Source organism: Neofelis nebulosa, chromosome 2 (assembly GCF_028018385.1).
Source record: "Neofelis nebulosa isolate mNeoNeb1 chromosome 2, mNeoNeb1.pri, whole genome shotgun sequence".
Lineage (NCBI taxonomy): Eukaryota > Metazoa > Chordata > Mammalia > Carnivora > Felidae > Neofelis > Neofelis nebulosa.
Window position 1 is genome coordinate 190327445 of NC_080783.1, and position 23931 is coordinate 190351375.

The 23931-nt window shown below is 37.8% G+C and overlaps 1 protein-coding gene across 19 annotated transcripts in view; it reads left to right on the forward strand.

Annotated features, from left to right (window-relative positions):
- The window catches only part of SCMH1 (Scm polycomb group protein homolog 1), a 186038-nt gene that overhangs the window by 50877 nt on the left and 111230 nt on the right, over positions 1–23931 (forward strand). For 12 of the 19 annotated variants that reach the window (XM_058717848.1, XM_058717851.1, XM_058717837.1 and 9 more), the window contains 3 exons: positions 5899–5967; positions 6427–6450; positions 16446–16516. In XM_058717848.1, the coding sequence (XP_058573831.1) occupies positions 5899–5967; positions 6427–6450; positions 16446–16516 (164 nt within the window). Of the gene's footprint in view, positions 1–5898; positions 5968–6426; positions 6451–15434; positions 15578–16445; positions 16517–23931 lie in introns of those variants that run through there. The other 7 variants (XM_058717852.1, XM_058717833.1, XM_058717838.1 and 4 more) reach the window with 4 other exon arrangements.

Sequence of the window (23931 nt, forward strand, 5' to 3'; positions counted from 1 at the left end):
TATATAAATAGGATTCAGGACATTAATGCAGTTTGGTTTTTCATTTGTGAACTATTATTACTGCATATTTTTCATTGCTGTTGCCTAACCAGCCCTTCTACTCCATGGCACTGTTAAACTTTCTGAGTCCCAGATTCTTACTCTTCACCTATAGATACATATTGGTAATACCCAAGATGATATATAATAAAACCGCCTGGCTCTGGGCTTGGTATATGGTAATGATAGGTGTTAGCTGAATCTGAAATGAAATCAGTATGGCAACTTCTGAGCCTTCTGACATCCCAAAATGCAAGTTCATGTTTTTAATTAATTGAATTTTAAAAATTGTGATAAAAGATATATAACTTAAAATTTACCATTTTAACCATTTTTAAGTATACAGTTTAGTGGCATTGAATACATTCACATTGTTGTACAACCATTTCCACCATCCATCTCCGGAACTTTTCTCATCTTGCAACATTGAAACAGAAAGTGTACTCGGTAAATGGTAACAAGTACATTTTTAATATTAGCCTAGGTATTCAAAGAATACATCTGTAGTGGAAGAAAACTCCAAAATCAATATATAAATGACTTTTATCTACACTATTAGAAGATCTGTTTTTAATTATTTCTTATTAAACATGAATAATTGATAGATAATCTAACTATAGTGGATTCTGTATATGTGTCAAAATTGTTTTGATGAAAGCTTGCATTTAAATATTCGTGGGGCCGCCTGGGTGGCTCAGTCGGTTGAGCAAACTTTTTCTTTTTTCTTTTCTTTTCTTTTCTTTTCTTTTCTTTTCTTTTCTTTTCTTTTCTTTTCTTTTCTTTTCATTTCTTTTCTCTTCTCTTCTCTTCTCTTCTCTTCTCTTTTCTTTTTTTTCTTTTTTTTAGTGTTTGCTGTGTGTTAAGCCCCAGGAATAATGACTGGGTTAGCAGTATTTACCTCTAACACCTGGAACAGGCATAGAAGTAGGAGGTGGAAATAGTGCTGTGCTTAGGGATGCTGCCAGAAAGATATTAGAAAGTAACATTAATCCTGGACCATGGTGAATAAATAGGAATCTCCCAAATAGAGAAGGGAGGGAAAGTCCAGACACATATGGCATGTTTATTATGGAGACAGTTTAGGTTTTGACCTTTGAAGACTTAAAAGATAGTGAGATGTTTTGTCTAATCTTAGAATTAAGATACATAAATATAAGTATTTTAGAAACTGAATGCTAAAGTGTGGATTGGAAAGGAGTGAGGTCACACACAGGAATGAAGTAGCTGCTTCTGTTGGTCAAGGTGAGAGAGAATGAAATCTTAAACACAGAATAGGAGCAGAGGAGACAGTCATTTTGGAGGTAGAATGGACAGATTTTGATAACTGGTTAGATTTGGAGGATAAGAGAGAGCAGACAGTTAAAGAGGACTCCAGGTTTCTGATTTATTACTAACTGGGAGAAGGACTATGGGAGAAGAAATGTACAGCCTGAGGAGAGAGAATAAAATAAAACCGTCTATTTAAACATAGTAGCTACATATCATAATATATTTTGAAACATGGCCATTAATCTGAGAATACTTTGAAAAATTACAGGTAACCAGTTTCTGTTTTTACATGTGGAATTCTATCAGGCTACATTCTGTTCATTTAAGAATTGATACAGGGATGTAGGGCGCTTGGGTGGCTCAGTCGGTTGAGCATTTATCTGTGTTCGGCTCAAGTCATGATCTCGTGGTTCAAGAGTTCGAGCCCCGCGTTGGGCTCTGTGCTGACAGCTGGGAGCCTGGAGCCTGCTTCGGATTCTGTGTCTCCCTCTCTCTCCGCCCTTCCCCCACTCATGCTCTGTCTTTGTCTCAAAAAAAAAAAAAAAAAAAAAGAATTGATATAGGGATGGTGACCTTATCCACTGGGTAATTTATGGTGATGCTTAAAATAAAATTTAAGCAATTTGTAATGAATGTGGTTGCTGTCTCCTTTTCTTTTTGGGGCACTGCTTTCCCAGTTCCGCTTGTTTGTGCCAGGAGTTTCAAATATTTCTTCTCAGAAGTTCCTTTTCCATTATTGTGGAACCTTATTTCGATGCCTTTCTGCCCAGCTAAATTTGTTAATTATTTTGTTCATTTTACTTCATCATTGGGTCTGGCTTTTGTTTTTTTCTCTGTATTAGAGTATTTTCCCCCTAACTTGTATTGGTTGATTTTGAATTGTTTTGTTAGTTTTATTAGTGATCTTACAGCCTGGTTTCAATTTATTGTAGCTTCCTGAATCCATTTTGTGTATGCTGGTAGCTCATCTTTACTTAAGTGATACGATATTGAAAACTTGTACATAAATGGAATATGTACTGTATATTTAATTTTTGAGAATATATTATTTCTAATTATAAAAAATAATTTAAAAATAATTGTGAACAATTTCAAACACAAATTCAATTATGATACCCTAAATCTTTTGTCTCTTGTCAGCAGTTTTTTAGCCTAATCAGGTTTATAATCTTTATTCATGATTTAGAGAACAAACATGGCAGGTACTAGAAAGACAGGGGACGTCCAACCAGGAGAGAAGGCAAACACTTGGGGTGGGACACTGGCCAGTGTGACTGGAGTGTAATGGAAAAGAGAAAAGTCATGGGGTGCCTGGGTGGCTCAGTCAGTTAAGGGTCCAACTCTTGATTTCGGCTCAGGTCATGATCTCATGGTTCATAGGATGGAGCCTCAGGTAGGGCTCTGCGCTGAGCATGGAGCCTGCCTGGGATTCTCTGCTTCCCTCTCTCTTTGCCCCTCCCCTGCTAATGTGCTCTCTTGCTCTCTCTCTCCTGCCCTCCCTCCCTCCAAATAAATAAGTTTACTTTAAAAAAGTTGGAGGGGGGTATCATATGGGATAAGATCAGAGACATGGCAGCAGCTGAATCCTGCATATCTGTGCAAGGCATCCTTAATTCAGTGGGAAGCCATTTATCCTTAAGCAGATGAATGACATGATCTTTTTTGTGTTTTCAAATGCTCACTCTGACCTCTGTATGGTGAGTAAGTTGGAGTAGGGCAAGAGGGGAAGCAGGGCTTCCAGTCAGCAGGCTATCCTAATGGCCCAGGTTAAGAAGGACAGTGACTGGAAGTAGAGCGTGAGCAGTGGGATGAGTGGTGGATGAGTTGGGGACGTGGTCCAGCAGAACTTGCTGAGTGGATATGAGTGCAAAGGGAATAGAAGCATCAAGGATAACTTCAGGGATTTTTGGCTTGAACAGCTCGGTGATGGAGATGCCATTTACTGGTTTGGGAAAGACAAGAAGAGGACAGATTGCCTTCCCCAAACCAGTAAATGGCGTCTCCATCACATATGATTTCATTCATATGTGGAATTTAAGAAACAAGACAAATGAGCAAAGGGGGGACAAAAAGAGAGAGAGGCAAACCAAGAAACAGACTCTGAACTACAGACAACAGACTGATGGTTACCAGAGGGGAGGTGGGGGGATGAACTAAATAGCCATTGGGATTAAGGAGTGCAGTTGTGCGATGAGCACTGGGTGATGGATGGAACTGTTGAATCACTGTATTGTACACCTGAAACTAATATTACACTATGTGTCAACTAACTGGAATTTAAATCAAAACTTAAAAAAAAAAAAAAAAAAAAAAAAAAGAGGAACAGGTTGACAAGAGGTGGCATTCTGTTTCAGCCACGTTAAGTTTCAAATGTCTGATTTGATAACTATGTAGAGATTATATGTAAGTGTGGAATTCCAAGAGGAGGCCAATGCTAGAAATATGAATTTGGCGGTGATCTCAGTGGAATAGTAGACAGAAGAACGCTGTTTGAATGAGGAGATAATTGTGAAGAAGTGAGGAGGCAATGGCTATAGATAACTCTTAAAATACATTTTCCTGAGAAATAGAAGGCAAGAGGGATATACATGGGATTAAGAGAGGGTTGGAGAGGGGGTATTTGTTTTGTGTGTTGATGTTTGATAGGAGATTATGGGGCAGTAAGGATGCGGATGCAAATGGCCTATTAGAAAGGAAATACTTGCAAAGTCCTTGAGAGGATGAGAGGAAATGGGATGTGGAGCAAAACTGGAGAGTTGCCTTTTGATGAAAACAGACACTTCATCCACAGCAATAGAAGAGCAGTCAGAAAGAATGATGAATGAGTAGATTCATTCATTCACCAAACACTAACTGAGCACCTGCTACTATACTGTGGATGGGAGATGTACCACTAAACATGATGGAGTCTGTACCTTCCTGAGTGGCATATAGAAGGTTCCTGTCCCTTATTTCTGTTTTCTCAATGAACCCTAAATTGACATCATACCTAAGAGTGAGGGAGAGGCAGAGGATATTTGGAGTATGAGGAGAAAGAAAAATAAATGAAAAAAATTTTTGGAAGGTGGAAAAGCAAACACAGTAGGGAAACGCAGTATGATTTCTAGACCATGTTAAATAGCGTTTGAAAATTGTGGTCATGAGTTTAAAGTGAGACCAGTAAGCTTGCATTTGGTTTTCTTCAGCACTTGTGAGCTGTTGGGGTAGGCATGGCATAGGTGGATAAGTGGCTTTAACCAGAGTTAAGACTGAGGCTTTATTAGGCAAATTTGGCAAAAAAGAGGTAGGAGGGAGTTAAGAGTGTTTGCCAGCGAGTGAGTTAAATGAGAGACCCTGGAATCTGAGCTGGGTAAGAAGAGAAGTAAAAACATGATGGGTAATTGATGGTGAGAAAGTGGTAGAGTCAGATTTAATCTAAATTTTCAAACAAGGAAAATGTTATTTCCATTATGTAAGTAACTTATCTTTATGAAAAAAATTGAAAATACATGAGATTAGAAAATCGGGGTAGGGGGAATAGGACGCTACCTAAAGATAACCAGATGTTTATATTTGCTGTGTTTGCGTCTTATTTTTTTTTTCTTTTTTCTAGTGATAACTTTTTAGGGTTGTATTAGTTTGCTAGGGCTGCCAGGATTACATACAGACCTGGTGATTTAAACAGAAATTTATTTTCTCGGGGCACCTGGGTGGCTCAGTTGGTTAAGTGTCCAACTCCGATCTCAGCTCAGGGCATGATCTCATGGTTCATGAGCTCAAGCCCTGCACCGGGCTCTGTGCTGATGGTGCGGAGCCTGCTTGGGATTCTGTCTCTCCCTTGCTCTCTGCCCCTCCCCCACTTGCTCTCTCGCTCTCTCTCTCTCTCTCTCTCTCTCTGAAAATAAATAAATAAACTTTAGAAAAAAGAAACTTATTTTCTCATGATTCTGGAGGCTGGAAGTCAGAGATCAAGATCTGAGGCCTCTCTCCTTGGCTTTTAGATGCCCATCTCTGTCTTCACATACTCTTTCCTCTGTCCCCGTATGTGTCCAAATTTCCTCTTATAATAAGGACACCAGTCTCGTTGGATTAGGGCTCACCCTAATGACCTCATTTTAATGTAGTTACTTCTTTATAGACCCTATCTCCAAATACAGTCACATTAGAATGGGCAGGGGGGACACACAATTCAGGCCAGAGCAAGGGTGTTCTTTGTTTTCAGTTTTTTACGTAATTTCGATTATTCCATGAATATAATTTTTGCTCTGATATTTTACCAGACATCATAACCTTAAACAGTTTCCTATTTTGTTGTGTAGCCTTTGTAAAAATTTAAAGCTGCAAAATCCATTGTCAACTGATAAATGTATTGTAGTATCTTAATCAGTCTTCTGTTCTGAGCATTTATGTATCCTCCCTCCCTTTTTGTTATTATAAACAATACTAAAGCTTTTTAGATAAAACCGTTTTTCTGTAGCTTGGGTTGTTTCCTTAGAATACAATCTCAGAAGTGGATTGCTTTATCAAAAACTATTGATGCCTGCTGTTAAATTAGAGAAGTATTGAATCTTGCATTTTCTTTTCATATGACTGTTTTCTCTCCTCCTGCAGTGATAGACTGGAATGATGTTAGGAAACACAAGTATGGTCACCTTTCCGAGTCTGCATCCCAATATCAAGGTAAGAAAAAAACCCCTCTGTTTGGCATGGAAAAATTTAATTTGACATCTCTTCTCATAAAACCTTTGTTCTGAGAGGTCTGAGGTATAAAGAACTCACTGATGGACGCACAAGCAAATACTTTAGTTTGTAGAGGTATCTGTTAGAAGCGGTATGTTTTGTTTTGAACTGGAAGTCAGGAGACTTTCACTCTGAGTACAGATAATCTTGAAGTAACCTCACAGCTTCAAGCCCGTTGGCCTGTCCGCATCTCCAGTGTTTAAGAGTTTAGGCTTAGGAGTGAGGCAGAATTAGGTGGTATATCCCACAACTACTAGTAACACACTCAGTACCTTTTAAAAGGAGAGGGTTGGGTTGCACAAACTCTCAAGCCTTCGTTTTACCCCAGAACTTCACCTTTCTTTCATTTTGGTATGTTTGTCCTGATGACTTACGCTGTAACATTTTTTTCTTTAATAGAAGCTACTGACATCCTGGAACTAGGTAAGATTTCTTTCTTGTATTTCTGTTAAATATAGGTAATAACCAAACCAGAGATTAGAGTGTGACTAGGAACAGAATGCCGTGTTGTCTGTCCCATGGCCCCGTGTGTCCTGTGCTCGTCTGCCTCAGCAGCCCGTATAGCCAGTCCTGTCAGCTGTCCGGCCCAGCCATCCTTATCAGGAGGTGCAGACCAAGCCAACGGGGGGGGGGGGGGGGGGGGGGGGGGGGGGCGGGGGTTGATTACACAGAGTACAAGGAGGAACAGGGGCTGATCCAAACTGGAAGCTACTCTTAATTCAGTGAATCCAGAACAAAAACAAACCCCCACTCTCCATCAGTCAGAATTTGGTGGAATTTCCCCAAAAGAAATTATTCATGAGATGTAGCAAACTGAAATTAAACCTAAAGATTTTGTAAAATCTTTAAATGCAATCTGAAATATTAACGATTCAAATAACAAGAGTCAGACTGCTAACTGCATTCGGTTTTCATCCCTACAGAGTGTATGTACCTCAGGACTAGGATTTGAGAAATAATGCTAATGTTAATATTTCTTAATCAGCCTTCAGGGTTTCTACATAAACGTCAGTCTTAACTTCTTAGTTCTTTAAAATCTTTCTATATGTTACACAAATATTGATATCCTAATGGCTTTATCAGTTTTTGTTCAAATGTTTTTATATATTATGTTCTGTGACTTCATGTGTTCACCTCTGTTATCATCACTGTCTTTTTGCTCCCTCTTGCCTTTTCTTCCCAAAACATTACTTTTACTGCCCACTGACAAAGAAGGTAACGTAGAAGAGTAGAATGCTAGACTAGGAGTCAGAGCTCCTGGGTTCTTTGAAAGCCAGCCGGGCTCAGAAACTTTGTGATGCTGATCCTCAGTTTTCTGGCTTGGAAAATGGGGATAATTATCCCATTCTGCCTACTTCACAAGGTTGTTAAGAAGATTACAAGAGCTAATGGATGTGAAGACATCTTAAAACCTCTCAAATACTTTTCAACTTTTGAGGATTGTTACTTTCATTCTGTTGCGGGACCGTCCTCAGACATTATTTGAAGTCAAATCTTGGGACATTCTTTGGAGTGGAGTGTTCTCTGGATGTGAGCTGAAGAAGTGAAGGAATTGAAATGATGGAGGTAAAGGGCCTAGCACTTAATAAACAATAAATGATAGTCGCTTTTTAATGGCTTAAAGCTTACCTCAAGCTTTCTAAGGCACTAGTGTATGATAGAAAAATCATGGACGTATGAATCAGACAGGCCTTGGTTCAAATTTCTGTTGCCTGCTCACAAATTTAGTGAATTTGGGAAAATTACTTAATCTTTCGAGTGTATTTCCTCATCTTTAAAATGGGAATAAAACCTACTTTTCAGGTTATGAAGAATTTGGGAGATATTGAACAGAAGATACTCTGTGAGAGCTGTTGCTGGTTTTGGTTTTGTTGCTAATATGAATGATAACAATTACATATAGTTCAGTAACAAGGTATGTTGTGAACAGTCCCGTTTTGTTGATAAGGAATTGGGAAAAGTGGATACTCAGTTTAACACAAAGTATGTACAAGAAGTGATGTTAAATTTTGGAAGTATATTTTTCCTGCGTGAGGAGTAAAGGCTATGATAACAGAGCACCAGCATAGCCAGGCACAGCCTCTGATGAGTTAATCCTGCATATTTCATTTTGCCCATCAAGCATAGAGAGCAGCCCCAAATATCAAATTGAAATGAAATTCAGGGGGTGCCTGGGTGGCTCAGTTGGTTAAGTGTCCAACTTCCAACTTCAGCTCAGGTCATGATCTCACGGTGCCTGGGTTCGAGCCCCGTGTTGGGATCTGTGCTGACAGTTCAAAGCCTGGAGTCTGCTTCGGATTCTGTCTCCCTCTCTCTCTGCCCCTCCCCTGCTTGCTCTCTGTGTCTCTCTCTGTAAATGAATAAACAAAAAAAAAATTTTTTTTAAAGAAATGAGATTCAGTAGATTTTTAGAATCTGAGTTTGGAATAGGCTTTAAAATAATCTAACTTGGCCCAGCATTTCAAAATTCGACGTTTTGAATGTCTTATAAAATGCCTTGTCTTGAACTTTTCAACGTTGCTGGGGACTTAACAGCCACCTCAGGAACTCACTCCATAGTCAGACAGTCTTATTTATTGGGCCAAAATCTGTTTCTTTGTCAATTCTGTCAGTCATACTTTGAACTTTTAGGGCAATATGGAATAATTTAGCCAGTTTTTCACTGACCAGCTTCCAGTTATTAGAAAGCAGCTATAGGGACTGCCTGCTCACTGCCACTCTTAACCGTCCTAGTTGAAGCACTATGATCTCATATAGATTATTAGAACAGCTTCCTAACTAGTCTTCCTGCCTCCAGCCCTGCACTCCTCCAGTCCATCCTCCACACTACACACAGAATGACTCCTGCCCCAGAGCCTTTAGTGCTTCTTTTTCTCATTAATGTGGTTGAGGAGGCTCTCTGATACCTGCACACTGCTTTTACCTGAAACCTCCTTTCTAAACTACCTTTTGTTTGTGTTTAACTCTACCCAGTAGCCATACCAAAATATTCCATTTTTAGAAGTGGTTTTTCTTACTTCTGGACCTTTATACATGTTTTTCTTTCAGTCTGAAACAAAAGATTCTAAAAACAAAGAATTTTCTCTCTTCTTGACTGACTTCCTGCTTATCCTTTTACACCTTAACTTAGAAGTGTAGAGGTTACTTCCCCTGGGAATCCTTCCGCAAGCCCTCCTATAGCAGCCTCCGTAGCCAAGCATAGCACTTACCACACTTTATGTAGTTGGCTGTCTAGCCTCTGGCCTTACTAAAGCTCCATGAAGGCAAGAACAGTATTTGATCACGGTTGTTTCTCCGGCACCTGGCACAATGCTTTGATACACACGATAAATACTTGTTGGATTGGTGGATGGATGGCAAATTGGCTCTAAGACTTGGCTTTCTTCTTCAAGCTGAGTGTCAGTGTTCCTTCAGCCACTCCTCAGGTGACATGGTTTTGTGTCCCCTTGCCACTTAGGCCACCATTTAGACTTTGGTTTGTTCTATCTCAACGTATAACTCCCAGAACTAAATTTGAAGACCACCGGTGTGATTGTATTGGTGCAGAAAAGAGAAGCACTGGTGCTCACTCCCTTCTTCTTTTCACCCCTCACTTTTCGTTCACTACACTTCTGTGGAGCCTGAGTTCAGTTTCAGGCACTGTGGTAAACGGTGAAGATTAAAAATAATAGTAAGAAAGATACCCGCTGTCTGTAAATAGCTTGCATAAATAATGATGATGATATGATGTGAAGATCTGAAAATAAAGGTATGAACAGGATGTTATAGGAGCTGGGAAATGGTGGGATTTGTTCTGAGAAATTAGAAGAGTCAGAAATCCTTTTTTTTTTTTTTTTTTTTTTTTTTTGACTTGGTGTTTTATCTTTAGATGATTCATTAAAAAATATCAAGCTACTGATCTGAAAGGCCCATGGACAACATTTTGAGAATGAGCCACTGTGTATCTCATAAACTTAAGCTTTGTACATTTTCTGATAACAGGGTTTTATTAGCACTGGATATGCCACAACTTATTAATCATTTGAAAGTGCCAAGAAAACATGGTTGAGTGTATGCCTTATGAAAAATTAAAATTGGTTAAATTGGTTTTGAAATTACATGAAACAAAATGCTCCTCGTCTTGGAATAGACTGACTGATGAGGGGAACAGAAGGCAAAGTCCAGAGATAGGTCTAAATGTATATAAGAAATTAACATGTGATCACAGTGACATTTCCAATCAGCGGGGAGAAGGTGATTTATTCAAAAATGGTGGTGAGCACATTTATTGAATAAAAGGTGAGAAGGAAAGCTTTATTTTTGCCTTATTTGTCTCACAGAATAAATTCGAAATAGATCATTTAAATGTAAAAAAATAATTAAACCTGAGAAATACTAGAAGAACACATGGGTTAATATCTCTTGTAATACTGAAGTGAAGAAAGCATGACATGAAAGCCAGGAAGTCACAAAAGACAAGATAGAGGAATTTAAGGACAAATCCTAGCAGACTGAGACAAATGTCTACAACATATATGACAGGCAAAGGACTAACATCCTTAATCTACATAGAACTCTTAGAATCTGAGAAAACAAAAGAATACCTCAGTGAAAAATGACAAAAATAAAATACAAATGGACTAATAAGCCTAAATATCTTCAACTGTATTAGTCATCAAAGAATTGCATATAAAAGTATAATAGTCTTTTGCTTTTTCACTTGTACGATTTAACAAAAGTATAGAGATTGTTAAAGCAGTTTTAGCAAGGACGTAAGAAACATATTCTCATGCACTGTTGGTGGGAATTATATTATATCAAAATATAAAGTATGCCTGTTCTTTGTCCATTCATCCCACTCTTAGGAATTTGCCCTAAAGTGATCATCTTAAAAGCGTTAAAAGATATGTGCACAAAGATACTCATCAAAAATTAGAAAACACTTACATGACCACCAAGAGTATTTAACAAATACTGTTGTTAACGTATATAAATTATGGCACATATAAACAACGGAACAGTTTTCAGACAGTAATCTTGGAGTCGAATTTCTGATCTAAAGACTGTGATTGTCTGTATCTCTCTTAGGAATTTGGGTTCCACACTTCAAGTGGAATGAAAGAGTTCTTGTAGAGAAGTGCTGTCAGAATAGTAGCCACCACGAATGGAGGTGCCTTATGTAGCTGGGTCAAATTAGCAGCATTGACATTTAATGATATATATAATCTCTCTCATATATTATGTCCAGGACCAATTATGTCAGACTTTGGCCGACTATGTAGTTCAAAGTCTATCTGTTTGTACTATTGAATAATAACTGAATAAGAAGTTTCTCATCGTTGCAAGTGTTCAAGCAGGGGCTGGAGGGAGCTTCAGGTCTCAACTTTTATATCACCCCATCAAGATGCCTTTCTTGACCGTCCTGCCTGAAATAGCACACACACACCCTCGGCACTCTTTCCCTCTTACTTTGCTTTATTTTTTCTTTATTTGAAAAAGGCCAGGAATTGTATATTATCTGGTGTCTCTTGTTGCCCTCTGCACCATCCGACATATATTTATGTTTGTTTATTGTTTTTCTTTCCCCTTAGAAAGTAAGCTCCATATCAGCAGAGACTTTGCTATTTCATTCTTTGCTCTAGATCACCAGTGCCTAGAACTAGGGTTGGTATATGGCAGTGTGCAGTAAGTATTTGTTGAATGAATGAGTATTAGAGAAAGGGATTCATGCAATCAACTTTGTGGATCTCTTCTGCTTTACATTATTAGGGACTTTTAATTTTTTAAAGCTACTTCTATGTAGTGTGTAACTCTCGTCAGGGCAGGGATTTTATTTTCTAATAATAAGTGTAACTATAAAGTGGTATGAATTAGAGTTTATAAAATACTTTCATAAGCATTATTCAGTAATATAAATGAGATGACTGTAAAGTCTCAGCTCAAGTGTTTCCTCCATAGAGTATCTGCCCATAACTTTGCCATCTAAGATAGTTCCCAGCCTCTATCACATTATTTTGTTTCCTTCAAATGCTTACCACTCATTACCTTATTTATTTGGTTATGTGTTAATTGTGCCTCATCATGCACCAGAATGTAAATTCCATGAGGGCAGGGACCTCCTGCCTTATCCCAGCACTGAGAATACTGCCTGGCACATAGAGGAATACTCAAACATCAGTTGAATAAAGAATTGAAATAATTCTGTAAAGTATAAAACATTATATTTATAAAACATTACATTATAATGTTAATCTTCACAGTAATCCTTGATCCCAGTAACGAATTAGATTTTCCTGTTCTGCATCCTCAAGGCAACCTGTACTACCTCATTAACTTACATTTATCATAATTGTACCAGTTTATTTGTGTTATTATTTATTTAATATCTCTACTTAATATTTCTAAACTGCAAGCTCCGTGTATTTAGGAATCATGTATATCATGTTCCTCTTATATTTAACACAGTGCTTTTGTACTTGGAAGGAGTTTAATAAATATTTACTGAATGAATGAGTGGGTGTACAATCTTGCATGATAGACATTATCTCTGTCTTTCAGATGAATAAACTGATACTTAGAAGGATTAAGTAACTTATCTAAGATAATTAGAGAAATAAGACTTTATCCAGCATCTTCTGACTCTCAATATTATATTCTTTTAATTCCACCAATAATTTCTAGACACAGATGTGAATCAGATTACTTAGGGAGCCTTTGAAAATACAGATTTTCAGACCACACTCAAAGCCTGCTGAATGAGAACCTCTGAGGATAGGGCCCAGAATGCTATTTAAAGAAATGAGAAAAATTCTTTAGGAGATTCTGATGATAAGTAACATTTGGGAATCAGTGCTATATGCCAGGGCAAACTACTGTTTGGGGGCAAATCCAGCCCACTGCCTATTTCTGTAAATAAAGTTTTAGTGGAACACAGCCATGTTCATTTATGTGCGTATTGTCTCTGGTGGGTTTCAGGCTACAGTGCAGAGTTGAGTATTTGTGACAGAGGCTGGATGGCCCACAAACCATAACATTTTACTGTCTGGTCCTTTACAGAGAGTTTGCCAACCCCTCCCTGATGTATACCTTGCTGCCTGTCCCGTTTTTGTATGTGTGGTTATTTCAGTTGCTTGGAGATACAGTAGATATGACATTTGGCTCCGTTATGGGCATTACAGTAGGTGCTCAAACATTCTTCCTGAGTCCATAAAAATTAACGCAATTTACCTGAAATTGTGAGACTAAGTCTCAGATAGCCTAAGCAGTCAAATTTAAGAAAAATATTAATCTAGGTATGGTTCAATCCAGTCAACCCTCACAGTGGGTGGACTGCTTTTAAAAAAGAGATTCCAGGGCGCCTGGGTGGCACAGTCGGTTCAGTATCTAACTTCAGCTTAGGTCATAGTCTCGTGCTTCATGAGTTCAAGCCCCACATCAGGCTCTGTGCTGATAGCTCAAAACCTGGAGCCTGCTTCGAATTCTGTGTCTCCCTCTCTGTCTGCCCCTCCCCCACTCACATTCTGTCTCTCTCAAAAAAAAATTAAAAAGGGGCGCCTGGGTGGCGCAGTCGGTTAAGCGTCCGACTTCAGCCAGGTCACGATCTCGCGGTCCGTGAGTTCGAGCCCTGCGTCAGGCTCTGGGCTGACGGCTCGGAGCCTGGAGCCTGTTTCCGATTCTGTGTCTCCCTCTCTCTCTGACCCTCCCCCGTTCATGCTCTGTCTCTCTCTGTCCCAAAAATAAATAAAAAACGTTGAAAAAAAAAAAATTATCCTTAAAAAAAAAAAAAAAAAAAAAATTAAAAAAATTTTTTAATAAATAAATAAATAATAGAAAAAATAAAAAAGAGATTCCAGGGGTGCCTGGGTGGCTCAGTTGGTTAAGCGTCTGACTCTTTGTTTCAGAGGTCTCATGGTTTGTGAGTTTTGAGCCCCACCTCTGGCTCTGTGCTGACAGTGTGGAGCCTGCTTGAGATTCTCCCTCTCTCTCTCTCTCTCTCTCTCTCTGCCCCTCACCCTTCACTCTCTCTGTCTCTCAAAAATAAATAAATAGACTGAAATGCTTTTTTAAAAGACATTCCTGGGGCGCCTGGGTGGTTCAGCTGGTTAAGCATCCGACTTCGGCTCAGGTCATGATCTTCATAGTCTGTGAGTTCGAGCCCTGCATCAGGCTTTGTGCTGACAGCTCAGAGCTTGGAGCCCATTTCGGATTCTGTGTGTGTCTCTCTCTGCCCCTCCCCTGCTCAAGTTCTGTCTCTCTCTCCTTCAGAAATAAACAGAAAAAAAAAAAAAAAAGAGGAGATTCCTTTTCATTCAGTTGGCAATAGGGTGTTCTCTAAATGGAGAAAGATGTGAGGTTGCTTGCCTATGTAATAGGGATTGATTACCATAATTGATGTGTAATAGAGAACTGTAATTAATGCCCCAGTTATTTTGGTACCCCTGATGCTGCCACAATTTTTAAAACCAAAGTCTCTTGGATGCTTGTGGTCAAAACGCAAGCTACTACAAGCAATTACCCAGACTGAGCAAACCTCTAGACCTGTGCTGTCTGATACAGTAGCTGTTAACCACATGTAGGAATTTATATTTAAATAAAATTAATTAAATTAAACTAATTAAAATTTAAATTCTTCTCTCACGCATTTCAAGTGTTCCATGGTTACATGTGGCTAGCGACTTTTTTTTTTTTTTTTTAACGTTTATTTATTTTTGAGACAGAGAGAGAGCATGAACAGGGGAGGGTCAGAGAGAAAGAGAGAGGGAGACACAGAATCCGAAACAGGCTCCAGGCTCTGAGCTGTCAGCACAGAGCCCGACGCGGGGCTCGAACTCACGAACCGTGAGATCATGACCTGAGCCGAAGTCGGAGGCTTAGCCGACTGAGCCACCCAGGTGCCCCCGGCTAGCGGCTTTCTTATTGGACACCACAGACACAAAACATTTCTGTCATTACAGAAAGTTTTAGTGGACAGTGCTGTTATAGATGCTGGAGTGCAAAAGTTGCAGTTCACTCAAATCCAAGACTTGCTTTTTGACTTAATTCTTTATTTGTAAGAATGGAATGGTAATTTTTAATGCTTTTTTTTTCTAACAGCAAATAGTGGTGAAATGTATTCATTCCTTGCTTTAGGGACATCTCTGCTAAGAGCAGAGTCTTTATTCTGATAAGCTCTTCAATCTTGATTCCAGGTAATATCCATCTCATCTACCCTGTGGACTCTGTATTCAAGATAATTAATCATTGGCCAGTTCGTGGAGTGGTTCAGAACAGACTGTGATTTCTGGCCAAATCGATTTGGCTTGCTTAAGGATGGTGGGAAAGGGACAAGTTTTAAAACAGAAACTATAAAGTCAATAGAGTATAAAGCCTTGGCATCATCTTTGAAGTGATTTAGATTTTATCATTCAGTAAATCATTTTTATTCCCAGCATCTAGTGCTTTTTGCATGGTCCAAAAGGGCCCTGTGCTGCTCCACTGCAGAGGAAACTTCAAGAAATGCTGGTTTGCTACAGTGTTTTAGCTTGTGAGAGTCTCTGGGACCTTCCCTGCACCATCATGGGGTCACCTCTAGGTGGGTATTAGGGGGAGATTGGTAATTGATTTAACCTTTAATAAAGAACTTAGTCATCTTTTGTGGTTTAATAACATACATATTTAATAGTTTGTTCCTTAAAATGTTTTCTCTGACCCTAGCAGCGTCACCTTGAAGACTGTTTCTCTAGCACAGTGTTGCTCTAAAGGCCACTTCCAGAGGCTACAAGATCCTGTAGGCCCCCTAACTCATTCATAGTTACTATCATAAGAAATGCTACCGAGGACCTACTTTTCTGTAAATTACCAGATCTTTGTCATTTTGCACCTCAGGCAGTGCAGCTGGAATGGGAGTGGGTTCGGGGTGGGTGAGAGTGAGTGAGAATTCAAGTATAATCTCACTCATTCTGGTTTTTCCTACCATCAAATCATCTTACCGTATGTCTGTCCTTCATTCTTTCTGAGCTGAGATGGTGGGATCCGACCATATTGAGTGTTAAAAGCTATTATTTGATGGCATTAAGGTACTTCTTCAGGAGTCAGGTTGTTCAGAAGGAATCTCCTCACCCATTTTCTATGTCTTCTATTCTGTTTTCCAAGAGCTTCCTGGACACTTCTGTGAGATACTGGTATATGTTGCTCTGGCATTTTGGATCACTTCAGGGACTAACATGTAAAACGTAGTAAGGTCATCTTTAGACCATAATTTTAAAACATTGATCTAAAATGATCCACTCAGGTCACATAGATTTCTACCCATAATACTCTCTTGAGCACAAACAGGGAAAAATAAGTTTTTTCTTATGCTCAGAACGAGTCAAAAAATGGCCTAATGTTTAGTGTAGATTGCATCCTGAAAGCACTTTTTAGGAAGTTGACTGTGATAGAGATTTCTATTTCCTTTTCAGGTCATTTTACCTGGGACAAATACCTAAAAGAAACATGTTCAGTCCCAGCGCCTGTCCATTGCTTCAAGCAGGTAATTGATTCTCAACATCTTTAGTAGGTGGGAGGCAAGTAGGTTTGTTCTGATCCTTAGATAAGCAAAACATGAGGTAGGAGCCCTTGGACTTCTCACCTGAAGGCCCCAGAGTAAACTTCTATGGGAAGAATACAGCTCAAGGCTCAAAACTCATGAATTTTGGTAGGACACCTTCCTTCCAACATCATCCCAAGTGACACCTTTTCCTTTCTTCGCCTCTTTGAGGATATGTTTTGTTACTGAGAACAGTAGCTGGTTGTTTTTTGTTTTTTGTTTTTTAAAATAGTTCTTAATTCAGACAGAGAGGAAACAGTTACATCCCTTAGACAGTTCTTGAAAGTCGATCAGTATTCATTTCTCTATACACAGCACCCCTGCCACATTTTCATAAGAATGCTGGCACTGAGTTCTATTGGAGAGTATGTTAGGACCTTATTAGAGGTCATTCAGAGCTTCCCACATAGGATTAAGTGTTGCACGCAATGCACAGATAATGTTGACTATATCAGCACATGATAGGCTAGTAAGCAAAGAAGTGTACTGCTGCTAAACAGAGCTAATAAACATCAGGAAATTATGTATACTTTCCTCCCTTTATTCTTCAGTGTTTATTTCCTCAAATTGTCAACATTTCACTTTGAATTTTGTCTGTGCTCTAAATAAAAATATAAATCCAGGACTTTTGCTCATTTGAAATAATAGGGACTAAATCCATACTCTCACCTGAAATAATAATAAAAGGACAGAGTATATTATATTAAACAGTGGTTTTCAAGTTACTGAAGATCAGGCAGCCAAGCACAGTGATCTCTGAGAGATGAAAAGCAATGAGTTGAGCCCCTTATGATTTCCCAGCTTACTCCCTTAAGAGAGTTTTGAGACCATGGCCCAGAGAAGGGGAGCCTAGGGTGGAACCCAGCAGAATCCCTAATTTTAATGGTTGGAGCTAAGAGGGGAAACCAAGGTGGCTAGAATTTGTAGGACAGAATGCCTACGAGGAGAGAGCTGCACAGAAAGAAAACCACAGGGATCTGCAGAGAGCCCTCTTCAAGTATTCAGCAAAGTGCTGTTGTTGTTCCATGTATGCATATGAGGAAACGACCCAAAGCCAAGAGAAAAACCATCAGATCTATAGAAGGAACAGAATCTACCACTCCCACAGGGCTGGATATAATGCCTGATTCCACCAGTTAGACTGGAAAATCTCATAATTCATGTGGCATAAGGTGGAAAACTTGGGAAGATCTTACTCAGTAGTGGGGAATAATTAGCCTTAGAATGAGCACTTCTCTGGACCTGCCTAACACATCATAAAAGCAAGACTCAAAATGATCAAACTGTTTGCAGGTAATTTAAGTGCATCTAAGAACAAAGCACAAAAGAAGATGTGATATATGTTACATATATTATATATATAAGGACTATTGGCATTCAAAAAGAATAAAATCTTGCCATTTGCAACAACATGGATGGAACTAGGATGTGTTATGCTAAGCAAAATAAGTCAGTCACAGAAAATAAATATTATAGGATTTCATTCATATGTGGAATTTAAGAAACAGAATAGGTGAATACAGGGGAAGGGAAGGAAAAATAAGATAAAAACAGAGAAAGGCAAACCATAAGAGACTCTTAAATACAGAGAACAAACTGAGGGTTGCTGGAGGGGTGTTGGGTAGGGGGATGGGCTAAATGGGTGGTGGGCACTAAGGAGGGCACTTGTTGGGATGAGCACTGGGTGTTACATGTAAGTGATGAATCACTAAATTTGGTTCCTGAAACCATTTTTACACTGTATATTAACTAGCTTGGATATAAATTTAAAAAAAGAAAAAGAAATTAAAAAAAGAAACACAGCTGTCACTAAAAAATCCTAAAAGTGTATATTAAAAGAAGAATAAAGCATAATAAGGGAATGCAAAAACATCCAGCAGCCAACAGCTAAAAGTCAAAATGTCTGACATCCAGTGAAAGATTACCAAGCATGAGAAGAGGCAGGAAAACATAATCATCGTGAGCAGAATAATCAACCAATTGAAATAGACTCAAAACCTATATAGGTCTTAGAATAGCAAACAAAAACATTAAAACAATTATTTTAATTGTATTCCATGTGTTTGAAAGTTAAACAGAGACATAGAAGATATAAAAAAAAAAAAAAAAAGACTCATATTGAACTACTATGTGCGAAATGAAAAGTATACTGGATGAGATTAATGACAAGAAAAGACCAGTAAACTTGAAGACATAGCAGTAGAAACTATCATGAAACACAATGAGAGAAAAGAATCCTCAAAAGATGAAAAAGATTATCAGTGAGCCCAAGGATAACTTCAGTTTCCATGGGATAACTTCGTAGACCATGTAATTAGAGTACCCAAAGGAGAAAAGAGATGAGGGACAGAAAAAGTACTTGAAGATACAATGGCTAAAAATTTTCCAAAATTGAGGAAAACTGTAAATCCACAGATTAAAGAAACTCTGTGAATCCCCTTCTCCCCCCCAAATCAACGACAAGAAGAAAACTACATTAACACATAATCATAAATGCTCAAAGCTAGTGATAAAGAACATCTTAAAAGCAGCCGGAGAAGAAAGACACCTTATATACAGGGAAACTAAGATAAGAATGACATTATATGTTCTTGTCAGAAACAATGCAAACAAGAAAGTTGAGTAACATGTTTAAAGTACCAAAAGCAAAACCTGTCAATCTAGCATTCTATACCCAGTAAAAAGATCTTCCAAAAACAAAAGGCAAAATATATTTTCAGACATACAAAAACCAAAATAATTCATCACCAGAAGACTCACTACAAGAAATGTTAAAGGAAGTGTCAGGCAGAAGGAAAATATTACCAGGTAGAATTACAGATCTATAAAAAGGAATGAAAATCCCCGGTAATTATAATTAGAAGAGTGGGGCGCCTGGGTGGCTCAGTCAGTTGAGCGTCCGACTTCGGCTCAGGTCATGATCTTTGTGGTTTGTGAGTTCGAGCGCCGCGTCTGGCTCTGTGCTGACAGCCCAGAGCCTGGAGCCTGCTTTGGATTCTGTGTCTCCTTCTCTCCCTGCCCATCCTCCGCTTGTGCTCTGTCTCTCTCTGTCTCTCATAAATAAATAAATAAATAAATGTGAAAAAAAAACAAAAAAAATTGTAATTACAAGGGTAAATACATAAGATGTAAATACATAAGGGTAAAAACATGTTTTTTCTTACTTAAATCTCTACAAAGGGTAATTATGTAAATAGTAATAATCATATTGCATTATTGAGGTGATAACAGATGTATAAATAAAATGTATAACAAAAGCATAAATGCCCAGTAGAGGAGAAATCTTAAATATACTACTGTAAGATTCTTTTACATGAAGTAGTATACTTGAAGATAGACTGATGAGGTAAACATGTTTACTATAAAGACCAAAACAACTACTAAAATAATAGAAAATAAATAGCAGATGGTAGACTTAAATCCAACCATATCAGTAATCAAATTGATTATAAATGGTCTAAATGCCTCAGTTAAAAGGTTGAGATTGTCACATTGAAGAAAAAAAAAAAAACAACGACCCAATTGTATACTGCTTGCAAGAAATTATACTTTAAATATAAAGACATAAACAGGTTAAAAGTAAAAGGATGGAAAATGATATACTCTGCTGACATTAGCCATAATAAAACTAAAATGACTATGTTAATATCAAAATATATCTCAGAGTAAAGAATACTACCAGGGATTTAAAAAAAAAAAAAAAGGCAATTTCATCATGAAAGGGGTCAGACATTTTTATGTGAAGCAAATAGAAATGTAAGGAGAAATGAATAAATCTAAATTTATTTGTAGTTGGGAGTTCTAATACTCCCCTCTATGATTAAAGAACAAGTAGTAAGAAATAAGCAAGTGAATAGTAGACATTGGCAACACTGTCAGTGTTTGTCAGTTGGACCTAATTGACAGGTATAGAGCATCCCCAGCAACAGTAGAGTGTACATTCTTTTCAAGTGCACACAGACAGTTTACCAAGTTAGGCCATATTCTGGACCATAAAATAAGTTTTGGTAAATTTAAAAGGCTGTAATATAAAGTACACTAAGTTAAATAAAAAATTAATAGCAGAAAATCTCTAAATATTTGGAAACTAAGTAACACATTTCTAAATACCCCCTTGGGTATGGAGAAATTAAAAGGGACATTAACAAATATTTTCAACTAGGGGAGCCTGGGTGACCCAGTTGATTAAGTGTCCCACTCTTGATTTTGGCTCAGGTCATGATCTCATGGGTTGTGAGATTGAGCCCAGCATTTGGGCTTTGCACTGACAGCATGGAACCTGCTTGGATTTCTCTTTTCTCTGCCCCTCCTCCATTTGTGCTCTCTTTCCCAAAGTAAATAAATAAACTTTAAAAAATATTTTCAACTAAATTGAAGTGAAAATAGAACATTTCAGAGTTGTGGATTGCTGCTAAAGCAGTCCTTACAAGGAGCTTATAGTACTAAACACCAATACTAGAAAAGAAGAAAAGTTTCATTTAGTGACTTCAGCTTCCATTTTAAATAACTAGGGGGACAAAAAGAGCAAATTATCCCCAAAGTAAGCAGAGAAAAGGAAATAATAAAAATCGGAGCATACACCAATGATACAAAAAAAAAAAAAAAAAAACACGAAAATCATTGAAGCCAAAAAGCTGAGTCTTTGCAAAGATCAATAGAAATGATGAACTTCTAGCCAGATTAATCAAGAAGAAAAGACGGCACAGATTAGTAATGGCAGAACTGGAAGGAGTAACATCACTGTTGATTCTACAAATATTAAAAAGATAATAAAAGAATATTACAAACAAATTTATGCCTTTAAGTTTGATAACTTAGTTGCAATGGATAATTTTCATGAATAACACATGTTACCAAAGTTCACTTAAAGAAAATCTGAACAGCACTATTTCTGTTACAGAAGCTGAATTCGTAGTTAAGAAATTTCACACAAAGAAAACTTCAGGCCCAGATGACTTCACTTGTGAATTTTTCCAAACATTTAAGGAGAAAGTAACACAAATTCTACACGGACTCTTCCAGAAAGTTTAAGAAAAGGGAATACATTCCAGATCATTCTTTGAAGCAAATATTACTCTGATATCAAAATCAGGTAAAGATACTGAAAGAAAAAACTACAAAGCAACATCCCACATAAAGATATGTGTAAAAAATCTAAAGGAAATTCTAGGAAATTGATTTTAACAACATATAGTAATTCATCATGACTAGGTGGAGCTTAATTCCAAGAATTTTAGGTTGATTAAACATTCAAAAATCAATCAATGTTTCACCATGTGGACATACTAATGAAGAAAAAGTATGATCATCTCAATAGATGCACAAAAAGCATTGACCAAATCCAATGTCCGTTACAAATCAAGACTCTCACAACAAGAAATAGAAGGGAATTTCCTAAATCCTAAAACACATCTATGAAGAACTTATAGTTATCATACTGAATGGTAAAAGTTTAAACGTTTTCCCCTTAACATCAAGAATAAGACAAGGATGTCTGCTTTTACCACTTCCATTCAACATTGTACTACCAATGTGACCAGGCCAAAACAAAAAAACAAAACAAAGGATGGAAAGGAGGAAGGGAGGGAGCGAGGGAGGAAGGAAAGGGATTCAGATTGAAAGAGTAAAGCAACCACTAAAGAAAATGTGTGGGTAGCAAATAAGTACATGAATTGATGGTTAACATTTTTATTAGGGAAATACAAAGCAAAATCATAATGAGCTATCTCTATACATTTATTTAAATGTCTCTGATAGAAAGGACTGACCATACCTAATAGTGGCAAGGATGTGGAGTAAATGGAACTTTCATAAACTGCTGGTGAAAACATACTTTAAAATATAGTTTGGCAGAGCACCTGGGTGGCTTAGTTAGGTAAGCGTCCGACTTTGGCTTAGGTCATGATCTCACAGGTCGTCAGTTCGAGCTTCAAGTTGCTTTGGTGCTGACAGCTCAGAGCCTAGAGCCTAGATTCTGTGCCTCCCTCTCTCTCTGCCCCTGCTCGTGCTCGACTCTCTGTCCCTCTCTCTCTCAAAAACAAATAAACATTTTTAAAAAGTTTTTTAAGATACAGTTTCGCAAAAACAAACTTCAACAACAGACTACTGAGCCAAAAAAAAAAAAAAATCACTAAATTAGGAATTGAATAATACATCTTTAACCTGAAAAAAAAAATGTTTATACCTCAGTAACATGGTTAGAAGTAACTTAATAGAAGACATAATGGAAGAGAAACTCTCATTTACAATAGCAGAAAAAAAATAGGAATAAACTGACAAACATGAAAAACTTACATAAAGAAATCATAAAGCAGATTTTGTCAAAGTTAAGGACATCTGCCCTTCAAAAGACACTGGTAAAAGAAGGAAATATAAGCTATAGTCTTGGAAAATATTGGCAAATCACATAGCTGACAGCAGTGCTCTCCTAATTAATCTAACAATTTGATGTAATTCCTATCAAAATCCCAGGTACCTATGTTGCAGAAATTGACAAGTTGATTCTAAAATCCATAAAGAAACACAAGGGAAACAAAATAGCCAAAACAATGTTGGAAAAGAAGAACAAAGGTAGAGAACTCACATTTCCTGATTTCAAAACTTACTATGAAGCTACAATACTCAAGACATTGTGGTACTGGCATAAAGATAGACTTACACGTCAGTGGATTAGACTTGAGAGTCTGGAAATAAGCTCATACATTTATGCTTAATTGATTTTGGACAAAGTTAAGTGGGATTTTTAATAACAAGTGTGGGGAGAATTGGATATGCACGTACAAAAGGATGTAGTTGCACCGTACCTCCATACCATATACAAAAATTAAGTTCAAGTGGCTGATAGTCCTAAATGTAAGAGCTAAAACTATAGAACTCTTAGAAGAAAACATAGGAGTAAATCTTCATGCCCTTGGATTAGGCAATGGTTTTTTAGATATGGCACCAAAAGCACAAGCCACAAAAGAAAAACTAGATAGATTAGACTTCATAAAAATTAAAAACTTTTGTGCTTCCAAGAACACTATCAAGAAAGTGAAAAGATGACCCACAAAGTGGGAGAAAATGTTCACAAATCATGTATCTGATAAGGAACTTGTATCTAGAATATATGAAGAACCAAAATTTTTTAATTTTTTCTTTTACATTTATTCATTTTTGAGAGAGAGAGAGAAGAAGCGGGAGAGGGGCCGAGAGAGAGGGAGACACGGAATCCGAAGCAGGATCCAGGCTCTGAGCTGTCAGCACAGAGCCAGACACGGGTCTCAAAACCACAAACCGCGAGATCATGACTTGAGTCGAAGTCAGACGCTTAACTGACTGAGCCACCCAGGTGCCCCTGAAGAACCTAATTTTTAAAT